The sequence below is a fragment of the Drosophila albomicans genome, chromosome 3, assembly GCF_009650485.2.
Source record: "Drosophila albomicans strain 15112-1751.03 chromosome 3, ASM965048v2, whole genome shotgun sequence".
NCBI classification, from domain to species: domain Eukaryota; kingdom Metazoa; phylum Arthropoda; class Insecta; order Diptera; family Drosophilidae; genus Drosophila; species Drosophila albomicans.
The window spans coordinates 1,160,212-1,173,036 of NC_047629.2; the positions used below are offsets into that span (position 1 = coordinate 1,160,212).

Sequence of the window (12,825 nt, forward strand, 5' to 3'; positions counted from 1 at the left end):
TTATGAAATCTTGGTAAACATATATCGATTATAAATAATCAGATGTTTCAGCAAATTTATCGATGTTTTCCCACGTCTATTGTTAATTTGCTGTCACACTGAACGTCGGGTAAGCGAACGAACTGAATAAAATTATTTGTTTTTCTTGAAAATAAATTTATTGTGTATTTTTCAGTTTGATTTTGATAAAAGCAATTCGAATAATGTTTTTGGCACGCAACATTACCAAAGCAGCATGGTAAGTTCAATTATATATTGCTACCAAAGAATACCGGCAAAATTAGTATTACATAAATTGCAACAACAGCAAATTGTATGTAGTATAATGGCGACAATGAACTTCAATTATCTATTTTTGTACCAATGTTTTGCTTCTTGTTGCAGGGCCACTGTGCGCTCTAAGCATACGCTTCCCAAACTGCCATACGATTATGCAGCACTGGAACCAATCATTTGCCGTGAAATAATGGAACTCCATCATCAGAAGCATCATCAGACCTATGTCAACAATCTAAATGCCGCCGAAGAACAGTTGGAGGATGCCAAGAGCAAGAGTGATACTACTAAACTAATTCAGTTGGCACCGGCCCTACGCTTTAATGGCGGTGGTCACATCAACCATACCATTTTTTGGCAAAATCTATCTCCAAATAAGTCAACGCCAAGCGATGACCTGAAGAATGCCATCGAATCCCAGTGGAAGAGTTTTGAGGATTTCAAAAAGGAGCTGAGCACTCTTACCGTTGCCGTTCAAGGTTCCGGCTGGGGTTGGCTAGGCTACAATAGAAAGACTGGAAAGTTACAGTTTGCGGCCTTGCCTAACCAAGATCCATTGGAGGCTTCAACTGGTCTAATTCCTTTATTCGGCATCGATGTCTGGGAGCACGCATACTATTTGCAGTACAAAAATGTGCGACCATCTTATGTTGAGGCCATCTGGGATATTGCTAATTGGGATGACATCTCATGCCGTTTCCAGGAGGCCAAGAAACTTTTATAGATTTCTTACTCCAATAAACTCTATGTTTAATGTAATGAGAGGGCCTTAGGCTAATGCTATAGTCTGAAGACTAATAAATTGGTGATCCATAAACCTAGCTGCTTAATTATTTTGATTCTATTTTGTATGACCGAATATGCATAATAAACATGCGATCTAAATTCCATATTTAGACATGGAGGATACATATTTATGGAAATATATTTATCGCAATGGTATACGTTAACATATTAACAACACATTAAATGACTCGTTTCTTTTTTTGTTTTTTGTCGGACCCAACTGATTAATGGCTTCCGCAAGCAATCAATAGCTCTACACATTTTATTGACTTCACTATAACACCAATTTAAATCGAACTATCATTAAAGAAACAGTTTTCTTTTATATGTACATATATGTATATTACCTCCTAAAATTTTATTGTTATATATAATATATGTTAGGCCATCGAAATGCTATTAGTTAAATAATAATTGATAAATTGCATGAACGCTCCAACTCTATGAAATATACAATAAGTATTAACCTGATTCTCATTTATAGCCTATTGCCACTGCCACTCAGTTTTTTTTTAAGTTTCGAACCGACTTTTTTCTTATGGGTTTTTACCTATGTTCGCCCTATGCGAACGTAACAATCGATCGGAAAAAATCGATGTTTTTGGTGCAGTGCAAATAGGCAATTAAGCTGTTTATTGTTAACAAAATTTGTATCCTTAGTATTGATAAGTTAAGATATGATCAGACAGTGTGTTATTTACAGAGGATTTATTCTTTAGTAAGGCTTAGTGTTCATTCCTCTAATAAGCCAGTTACATCCACTTTAGTTTTCCATTCATTTTCTGTAGCCGCAATAAATTGAATTTGATAGTCCCCAGATGGTAATGGCAAGAATTTCAAAAAATCGTTCTGGAATACCAAATCACGCACCACAATTTCCTTCTGCAATGTAATTACTTTAATTTCTTACTTTAAATGAATATTTTAAATGTAAATACCTCATATGGACAAGAGTGGTTTAGATTTGATTGCGTAGAGAGAGCATCGAAAAATATTTTTTGAAATGACAAGGCGGTATTCGATGTTGACATAAATTTGCAAAAATCAAAGGTCACATTGAACATAAATGGACGAAAACCATTGAATTTACGCCAAAGACTGAGGTTTACCTAAAATTTGAAACCATTAACAATAAATATATGTTAATAGACCAATGGTACGAACCTTCGCATTATTAAAGGGTCCTTTTAACAGTTTTGCATCCACGTTTACTCCCACAATTCCTCGACCAAGTATTTTAAGGTGACACTTATCATATACGCAATAAGATGGATCCAGCACTTTACACTTTAGGTTTGTAAAACGCGTAATTCGGGTCGAAAAGCCGCCGTTGAAAAATAATATAAGAATAAACGGAGCCCACATGACGTGACCAACTTCAAAATCTACCAGTTAATAAAATGAGATCATTTTAATAATATGTAAAACTAGTACCATTTTTATTGTTCAGAATGACTGACTACAAGATACCTAATATTACTATTGATTTCACGAATTATTTTCGAAGTTCACTACCTGTAGTTTCACACGATTTTTTTTCTATTCAATTGTTGCAAAGAATAAATTGCATACTTACATCGATGGACGAATAGAGATACAGATTAATTTTATTTTCTTAGTAACATAGCTCTTTCTACTCATTACATTTATTTTAGCTTTCCACAAAATCAAAATAACCTATTTTTCCATTTCAATTAGCTATTATAATACGATAATAGCAATATCTGACAAATATAATAATAATAATTTTTATATTTTCGGATGATTGAATATACAATATTTTTGAAAACGAATATCGAAATACTCATTAAAATCGCCTCTATAAATTAGTTACTTAATTGTGCAAAACATTGTGGTATTATTCTCAAAATATAGTAAAAATATGTCAAACGGTGTAAACGGTGTATACATATCGATATAATACCACATTCAAAATATACTATAGGTTGAACAATATACCAATTAAGACCCCTAGTAAAGTAAAGACCCATACAAAAGAATTTTTTTAATAACTTCGACATTTTTTATCTAATGGCAACCAAATTTTCAGGAATCGCAATTACTATAAATTTTATTGTATAACCAAAATGTGGCAAAAATCTGGAACAAACTTGATCTGCGTGCAAACATAACAAATGCTGTCGAAAAACTATTGCTCTATCTCTTATAGTCTCTGAGATCTACGTGTTCTTACAGACAGACAGGCAGACGGATAGACGAACATGGCTAAATCGCCTCGGCTGTTGACGCTGATCAAGAATATATATACTTTATCGGGTCGGAGATGCCTCCTTCTACCTGATACATACATTCCCTGCCGGCACAAAGTTATAATACGTTTCTACTCTATGCGTGGCGGGTATAAAAATAAGAATAAATTCTAGCATTTGAAAAAATGTCTTAATATTTAAAATTTTTTATCGTATCGTTGTAGTGAGGAAAAAAGCTAGTGTAGGAAATAATGAAAGGGCATGTTTTTTATTAGATTTTTTTCCAATTGTGTAATTATTACGTTGAGAAATTAATAATTTAAAATAGAATCAAAAATATTGTATGTATTTATTTTTGAGGAATTATTTTTGTAATTTATAGTTAGAGTTTGTTTTTGTTACGTCACGAATTTTGCTAATGTGTAAAATTAAATCGGTTCGGTGACTTGACACAATAGTGTTTTGGGATTTGTTATTTTGTCAATATTTTGATATTCAATTTTCAAAATTTTCATATGGAAAATGACTGTATAAAGTCTTATAACCTTATTTAAAGTCTGACATATATGCGTTCAGACATGCTCGATTGTGCGGTTCTGCTTGTTACATTCACTCTATGCAGGCAAAAGTTATAATATCCTAATACCGTACGGGTCACGGGTATAAAATTGAAATTTTAAATATAATTGTTATTATTTATTTATTATTATTTATTTGCTATTTATTAGAAGGTGTTTGAAACCCATTTAAAGAGAATTATTACCTATCTTATACTGATAACAATTGCAGAGCTTCTAAACTATTATTAACAAAACTTGTTATGTAAACTTGGAAAACTTCGGGTAAGCGAACGAACTGAACAAAATTATTTGTTTTTCTTGAAAATAAATTTATTGCGATTTTTCAGTTTGATTTTAACAAAAGCAATCCGAAAAATGTTTTTTAGACGCAACGTTACCAACGCAGCATTATAAGTGTATTTATATATTGCTACTAAAGAATACCGGCAAAATTAGTATTACATAAATTGCAACAACACCAAATTATATGTATGATAGTATAATGGCGACAATGAACTTCAATTATCTATTTTTGTAACAATGTTTTGCTTCTTGTTGCAGGGCCACTGTGCGCTCTAAGCATACGCTTCCCAAGCTGCCATACGAACCAATCATTTGCCGTGAAATAATGGAACTCCATCAACAATCTAAATGCCGCCGAAGAACAGTTGGAGGATGCCAAGAGCAAGAGTGATACTACTAAACTGATTCAGTTGGCACCGGCCCTACGCTTTAATGGCGGTGGTCACATTAACCATACCATTTTTTGGCAAAATCTATCTCCAAATAAGTCAACGCCAAGCGATGACCTGAAGAATGCCATCGAATCCCAGTGGAAGAGTTTTGAGGATTTCAAAAAGCAGCTGAGCACTCTTACCGTTGCCGTTCAAGGTTCCGGCTGGGGTTGGCTAGGCTACAATAGAAAGACTCGAAAGTTGCAACTTGTGGCTTTGCCTAACCAAGATCCATTGGAGGCTTCGACTGGTCTAATTCCTTTATTCGGCATCGATGTCTGGGAGCACGCTTACTATTTATGTTGAGGCCATCTGGGATAGTGTTAATTGGGATGACATCTCATGCCGTTTCCAGGAAGCCAAGAATCTCTTATAGATTTCTTACTCCAATTAACTCTATGTTTAATGTAATGCGATGGCCTTAGGCTAATGCTATAGTCTGAAGACTAATAAACCTAGCTGCTTAATTATTTTGATTCTATTTTATACTAATGAATAAGAATAATATAACATGCGATCTAAATTCAATAGTTAGACATGGAGGATAAATATTTATAGAGATATATTTTCGCAATTGTGCATGTGAACATATTAACAACTCATTAAATGACTTGTTTTTTTTTTTGTTTTATGTCGGACCCAACTGATTAATGGCTTCCGCACTATAACACCAATTTAAATGGAACTATCATTAATCACAGTCTTCGACTAGCTCTCGTTGCGGGCAGACGTCGCTTCTTTTATCAGCAGAGTCTATTCGGTGTATTTTCTTTTGCGACCCGCGCGGTCTATCTTCTACTGATCTTCTCACATTCTTTCGCGAGTGCAGTAAAGCTTTAGCTCTCTAATCGAAAGCTTAAATCGTCCGTCAATGGGGCCCCCTCGGCCCCCTAATCTGAAGGGCAATCAGTTTGCGTTGCTTTCTGAAAGCCCCCAGTGAAAAAAAAGAGACAAAATCAAAAAATCGACATGACTTTTCCCGAACTTCCAACAATAAAACTTGAAAACCCCAAGTACATTGTTATGGCATCCAAAAACGTTGAGAAAAAAATCTCTGATTTATCCTGTATCGCCGTTTACAACGCACTGCGTCTAATTTCAAAAAACATCACTTCCATCTCCAACTTGCGCGACGGCAACCTGCTGATGTTAGTTAAAAATCAAAGCGAGGCTGACAAGTTCATCAACTCACCTACTTTACCGGGCATTTGCGACATCACATGTAAGATGCATGAAACTCTTAACCAAGTGAAAGGCACAATATACGCCCCCTATCTCTCCGATATCTCCAACGAAGAAATTATAGAAGAGCTGCGATCCCAAAAAGTCAGTGATATTTTCAAGTTCACCAAAACCATCGACAATGCTACCAAACCCTCTGGAGTAAAGTAACTTTTGACCTATACCACCTTCCCAGCAAAATCGATATTGCATGGCATTCAGTAAAGGTACGGGAGTATATTCCAAACCCAATGAGGTGCAAATCTTGCCAGCTGCTTGGCCACACAGCCAAGCACTGCAAAAATGAACCTCGTTGTGGTAATTGCGCTTTATCTCCTCATTCGCCTGACAACTGCTCACAAACGAAATGCGTCAACTGCTCAGAAGAACACCCTTTCTCCTCTCGACAATGTCCCAAATATCAGCAGCAAAGATAAATTCTGAAAATCAAGACAACAAAAAAATGCACTATGCGCGAAGCTAAATTACTGTTTAACGGAGCTACAACAAAACTATCCAGCCCTTCCTCCTACGCTGCAGTAGCGAATGCTGGACACAATAACAACGGCAAAACAACGGAACAAAAAAATAACAAAAACAACCACACAAGTACAACTTTCAATAAGACAATCAGAGATAAAACATTTACCGATTCAAACAAAGGAACTACAACAGCAACAACAACATCATCATTTAACTCAGCATCTACATCGCTGTCGTATCATCAAAATCAACACGATAATAGCACTACCGAAACAGTCGATGATGACTATGACTATCTTGACCTGACGCCTAAAACTACTGAATACCTAAAACAACTATCTAACAAAACTAAAATTACCTCTACCACCAACCTCCCATCTACTTCTACATATTTAAAACGAAATGATCTTAACAATATATTAGATGACTCTATGGATGATTCTGATATATAATATAAATCTAATTATTATCTTAATTGCATATAATATCCACTCCATCTCTTCCAAACAATGACGCTCAAAATTCTTCAATGGAACATAAGCGGATACTTCAACAATTACATTGAGCTTTTGTTATTAATTAATCAATCCAATCCAGATATTATATGCCTACAAAACATCCCGCATAAAACTATCAATGTAAACTCTCCCACTTGCTCTATGGGCATTGAAATTTTATCCCACCCGAATATAATAATATTAAACTCTTATATTCCCCCCAACCAAAGCCTATTAGCCTCCGATTTAATAAATATTGTAAAGGCAGCTCTAAAACCTATAGTTTATGTTGGGGACTTCAATGCTTGGAGTCCGCTTTGGGGGTCCTGCTCTCGCAACTCTAAAGGTTTTCAAGTCGAAGATCTCATAGTTAGAACAAATTTAGCTATTTTAAATGATGGTTCTGCCACTCACCACTCGACTCACAACTCCTTTACCAACATCGACCTGAGTATGGCTTCCGCTACCCTGGTACCATACTGCAAATGGTCAATGGGCCAAAACTTACATGGTAGCGATCACTTTCCTATCACCATCCTATCACCTCCTGACCCATATCCCACCGGAAAAATTCACACCTATAATTAGGTTCAAGACTGACCATGCCAACTGGATTACCTTCCAATGCATTTGTAAAAAAAACTTTCAGCTTGATTCGACCAATAATTTAAACCTTTTTACTGTCAGAATCACGAAATCTATAAAAACAGCAGCCAACGTAGCCATCCCTTAAACTAAACCAAAAAAACAAAGGAGGAACCCTGTTTGGTTTAGTCCATTTCTCCAAGATCTGAGAATACAAAAGCAGGTTCTCTGGCACAGCTATAAAACCTCTCTTAACAGTACCAACTTAATAGCCTACAAAAAAGCTAGAGCCCTGTTTAAAAGAGAAGCTATTAAAGCAAAACCTGAATCTTTTGGCAATTTCTCCTCCAACATCAACCCACTTTCTACAACCAAAAAAATATGGGCCGATATCAACAAATTAGTTGGGATTTTCCCAGGGCCAATTAAATCCATAAGGGATAATAATATTGAGCTGCATAATTCGGTAGACATTGCCAATGCTTTCGGAGCTATGTGGTCCAATTATTCCAAGGACAAAATTTCTCTAATGTATATGTATATAGCTAGTAAAGAAACATTTCTATCTCAGGCATATTTGCCTAGCCACTTATCCGAAGATGCTAAGTTCCTCGAATCGCAGTTCACTTCTATTGAACTGGAATCAGCTCTGCAGCATGCCAAAGGGAAAACTCCTGGTCGTGACCGCATATCCTACACTATGCTTCGTAATTTACCTATAGAAGGAAAGCAAAAATTGCTAGAAATATACAACAAAATGTTAGATGCGGGTAGCTACCCGCATACTTGGAGGACTGCTACTATAATTCCTATCCTTAAGCCAAATAAACCTACCCATGAATTATCATCCTTCCGTCCCATATCTCTACTCTCCTGCCTAAGCAAAACCCTGGAAAAAATTCTTGCCAGAAGGATCATGTGGTTTATGACTATGAATAAACTTATCAGCCCCAACCAAACTGCATTCAAGCAACAGCATAGTACCATTGACTCTCTTTTGCATATCCATCATTACGCGTCTGATGCCCTTTCAACCAGAAATCATGTCACCATTTTGGCTACGGATTTCGAAAAGGCTTTTGACCGCGTTGGAGTGCACTCTGTTCTAGAGCAACTATCCTGGTGGGGGATAGGTCCCAAGACCTTCAACCTAGTGAAGGCTTTCATGACCATAATAGCACCCTAACTAATTTTTATAAATTACACAACGGCATTCCACAGGGGTCCCACCTCTCTGGGGTGTTGTTCTTAATAGCTTTCCAATCCCTTAATAATATTATATTAAAACACAAAAAAATTCAGCTCTCAGTTTACTCTGATGATGCCATCATTTTCAGCAACTGCAAAGATAATAATTTACTTTCATTTACCCATAAAAAAATTCTTGAGGATATCGTAGAATGGGGCAAACTCTCAGGAGCCACTCTGGCTCTAAACAAATGTAAACTATTTCATCGTTGTACATATCCAACTGTAACTGTAAATAACATTACAATAGAATATACATCTAGTCTTAAAATTCTCGGCCTTACACTCGACAGAAAACTTACGTTTAAGCAACATTGTATTAAGCTTAGAGATAGCCTTAACAAACGCTTAAATATTATTAAGTTTCTTGGGTCTAAACGATCGCTCGTCCATCCAACCTCGCTAGTTCAAGCCACAAGAGCCTTAATGCTGGCCAAAATTGATGGTGCGCGCCTTCCAACATCAAATTGTTCTCCCCCGCATACCATGCAGCAGTACGGCGAAGCATTGGCGCATTTCCCACAACTCCGACAAAATGCTTTTTAGCTGAAGCTGGCTTTCCTGAAGTACAGACGAGAACTGCTCAACTGACTTTTAAGCTCATTCCAAAAATTCTTTGCTCGACAAACCAAATTCTTTTAAAGGATTTTAAAACAACGGTTAAGCAGCGCCGAAGATTTAAAGTCATGTCTGCTATCCGCAGATGCTTCAATTTCTTCAAAAAACATCAATTGGATATGCCGCATAGTTGGAACAAAATCAGCCCATCCCCTCCTTGGCGACTACAGGACCACACCGTGAATATGTCTCTCCACGTGTTAAAGAAATCGCAAACACCCAAATGTATATTTCTGCAAATGCTAGCTGCCGAAACGGAAAAATTACCCAATTGGAGTTGGCTATACAGTGACGGATCCAAAACCATTAACTCTACTAGCTTCGCAGTCGTGAGCCAATCTGGTAACGTTGCAACGGTTGTTGCATCAGGATTGCTCCCTGCTTACTTTTTAATTTTCTCCGCCGAAGCTGTAGCGGTTCTAAAAGCTATCCAACATGCTCTCGAGCTTAAGGGAAAATTCATAATTTGCAGCGATAGTCTTTCTACTATTAATGCCGTTAAAAACACGTATACCCATGACAGCCTGATATGCCAAATCCCACATCTTTGCATTAAATACGCTTCAAAAATTAAACTTCTTTGGGCCCCAGGGCACATGGGCATAAAAGGCAACGAACTGGCAGATGCAGCAGCTAAACTTGCAGGACAATCTCCTTGCCTAATGGTCATCCCTGATGTCCGAGACGACCTATGGCGCAACATTAAGGCTATTCTAAAAAGGAAGGAAATGACACATTGGGACAACTACGACCACAGGTTCAAACTATATAACCCATGGCACAGAAGACAGTGCAATGTTATCACCCGGCTCAGAACTGGTCACACTGCCTTAACCCACGAGCACCTACTAAAAGGAAAATCTAAGCCCAGATGCCCCAAGTGCGGGGGAGAATTATCAATGCAACACATATAGATACCTGTCCGCAACTTATTAACACGAGGATTCGCCTATTTGGCCAAATGCAACCCACCTCTCTTCTTACCTTACCTACTCACAATAATGTTAAACTACTAATTAAATTCCTAGACATCAATAAATTATTAAACAACATATAAATTGACTGTCGAGTCGATGGCCTTAGTTGCTAGCACTCCCTTTCTTTTAGTTATTATATTATTCTGTATAATAATTAACATGTAAATAAAAAAATAAATAATATCATTAATGAAACAGTTTTCTTTTATATGTACATATATGTATATTACCTTCTAAAATTTAATTGGTATATGTAATATGTATATGTTAGGCCATCAAAATGCTATTAGTTAAATGATAATTGATAAATTGTATGAACGCTCGGGCTCTATGAAAGATAAAGTTATTAACTTGATTTTCATTTAAACTGTTTAATTTATACTTAATATATTTGGTTTTAATATTGATACAACAAATGCCGTTATTTTATTCGTATCCTCAATGGCATATGCTTTTAAATTAGCTAGTTTATGCTGATAACTACTTGACATCATCTAAGCAATTGTTAACAAAACTTGTATCCTTAGTATTGATAAATTAAGATATGATAAAACAGTGTGTTATTTACAGAGGATTTATTCCTTAGTAATGCTTTGTGTTCATTCCTCTAATAAGACCGTTATATCCACTTTAGTTTTCCATTCATTTTCTGTAGCCGCAATAAATTGAATTTGATAGTCCCCAGATGGTAATGGCAAGAATTTCAAAAAATCGTTCTGGAATACCAAATCACGCACCACAATTTCCTTCTGCAATGTAATTACTTTAATTTCTTACTTTAAATGAATATTTTAAATGTAAATACCTCATATGGACAAGAGTGGTTTAGATTTGATTGCGTAGAGAGAGCATCGAAAAATATTTTTTGAAATGACAAGGCGGTATTCGATGTTGACATAAATTTGCAAAAATCAAAGGTCACATTGAACATAAATGGACGAAAACCATTGAATTTACGCCAAAGACTGAGGTTTACCTAAAATTTGAAACCATTAACAATAAATATATAATATGTTAATAGACCAATGGTACGAACCTTCGCATTATTAAAGGGTCCTTTTAACAGTTTTGCATCCACGTTTATTCCCACAATTCCTCGACCAAGTATTTTAAGGTGACACTTATCATATACGCAATAGGATGGATCCAGCACTGTACACTTTAGGTTTGTAAAACGATGCATTCGGGTCGATAAGCCGCCGTTGAAAAATAATAAAAGAATAAACGGAGCCCACATGACGTGACCAACTTCAAAACCTTCCGGTTAATATATGATAAAATGAGAACATTTTAATAATTTGTAAAACTAGTAAAATTGGTTTTGTTCAGAATGACCGACTACAAGATACCTAAAATTACTATTGATTTCACGAATTACTCTCGAAGTTCATAAACTGTAGTTTCACAAAAAAAAATAAAAATAAAAAGAAAAGCAAGGCATATACGAATTTCATATGAAATTCTAATTGTAATTGTAAAGAATTAATTCAATACTAACGTCGATGGACGAAGCGGATTAATTTAATTTTCTTAATTTTTCTACTAATTACATTAGTTTTAGATTCCCACACAATCTAAATAACCTTTCATTTCCATTTCAACTTGCTATCATAATACGACAATATAATAATAATTTGTATATTTACGGATGATTGAATATATAATATTTTTGTAAAACTAATATCGAAATAGTTACTAAAATCATCTCTACAACTTATTTAGTTAATTGGAATTAAGTGCAATCAGTTACAATGAACGAACACTTGCACAGAGAGAAAAATAACAATGAATTGTAAAATAGGAAAAAATTTCTTAATATTTAGAATTGCTTGTTGTAGTGAGCAAAAAAGTTAGGAAATAATGACAGGGCATGCTTTTTATTAGATTTTTTCCATCTGTGTAATTACTAATTTAAAGAATAAACACAAATATTATTTTTATTTCATCTAAAAAATGTCTATATAAAGTCTTATTACCTGTCTTTGACATCTATGCGTTCAGACAAAACAAGTAGGAAAGCTGCAGTCAAGTATGCTTGACTGTGCGGTACAATTCCTAACATTTGTAAAATTAATACACTAAAAAAGGTCCTAGAATATACCAAAGTTTACAGTTGGTATATTGATAAAATATTACATTTGAAATCAAAGTACAGAATATGCTAAGAACCAAAATTTTTTATTTATTATTTATTTATAATATGTTAATTTTTATACAAAATAATATAATAACTAAAAGAAGGGAGTGCTAGCTACTAAGGCCATGGACTAATTTATTTAATAACATCTGCAATTTTTATCTGATCGGAACCAAATTATTTATAATAGGCGTAACAAAAATCTTAAACAAACTTAATCTGCTTGCTAAAGTTATTAGAGCTGGCCAAGCTCTATCTCTTATAGTCAAATAGAAAGACAGACATATGAGGATATCCTCTCGGCTGTTAACGTTGATTAAGAACATATATGATATATTATATTTTATGAAGTAGGAGAAGCCTCCTTTTGTTTGTTACATTTATTCCCTGCAGGCAAAAATTTTTAATATCCTACTACCGTACGGGTAGCGGGTATAAAATTGAAATTATAAATACAATTGCTATTTATTTATAAGGAGGTGTTTGACACCCA

The 12,825-nt window shown here is 35.1% G+C and overlaps 2 protein-coding genes across 8 annotated transcripts; one reads left to right on the forward strand and one right to left on the reverse strand.

Moving 5' to 3' along the window:
• Window positions 1-47: 47 nt before the first annotated feature.
• Window positions 48-1,097, forward strand: LOC117567927 (superoxide dismutase [Mn], mitochondrial). The gene is made up of 3 exons (XM_034248213.2): window positions 48-109; window positions 176-238; window positions 385-1,097. Exons 2-3 carry the CDS (start codon window positions 204-206, stop codon window positions 998-1,000), a joined length of 651 nt encoding a protein of 216 aa, XP_034104104.1. The 5' UTR covers window positions 48-109; window positions 176-203; the 3' UTR covers window positions 1,001-1,097.
• A 680-nt stretch (window positions 1,098-1,777) lies between these two features.
• LOC117569868 (uncharacterized) lies at window positions 1,778-12,026 on the reverse strand. 7 transcript variants are annotated; one of them, XR_007954741.1, is made up of 5 exons: window positions 11,694-12,025; window positions 11,232-11,452; window positions 11,001-11,171; window positions 10,764-10,944; window positions 10,586-10,689 (listed from the first exon to the last, which is right to left on the reverse strand). XR_007954741.1 is itself a non-coding variant. In XM_052003844.1 (4 exons), exons 1-4 carry the CDS (start codon window positions 11,789-11,791, stop codon window positions 1,795-1,797), a joined length of 555 nt encoding a protein of 184 aa, XP_051859804.1. In that variant the 5' UTR covers window positions 11,792-12,026; the 3' UTR covers window positions 1,780-1,794. The 7 variants fall into 7 exon arrangements, 6 of the variants coding, with proteins under 6 accessions (XP_051859806.1, XP_051859804.1, XP_034107098.1 ...); XM_052003844.1 differs by lacking the exons at window positions 10,586-10,689; window positions 10,764-10,944 and adding an exon at window positions 1,780-1,944 and having other exon boundaries at window positions 11,779-12,026; XM_034251207.2 differs by having other exon boundaries at window positions 10,586-10,944; window positions 11,842-12,021.
• Window positions 12,027-12,825: the final 799 nt, after the last annotated feature.

Excerpts from the sequence above, each read along its gene's own strand:
- LOC117567927 (XM_034248213.2), top strand. The coding sequence starts at position 204 with ATGTTTTTGGCACGCAACATTACCAAAGCAGCATG. Across the intron at positions 239-384 it reads AACATTACCAAAGCAGCATG|GGCCACTGTGCGCTCTAAGC; the intron begins GTAAGTTCAATT and ends TTCTTGTTGCAG.
- LOC117569868 (XM_052003844.1), bottom strand. Across the intron at positions 11,172-11,231 it reads GACCCTTTAATAATGCGAAG|GTAAACCTCAGTCTTTGGCG; the intron begins GTTCGTACCATT and ends TTCAAATTTTAG. Across the intron at positions 1,945-11,000 it reads ACCACTCTTGTCCATATGAG|AAGGAAATTGTGGTGCGTGA; the intron begins GTATTTACATTT and ends ATTACATTGCAG.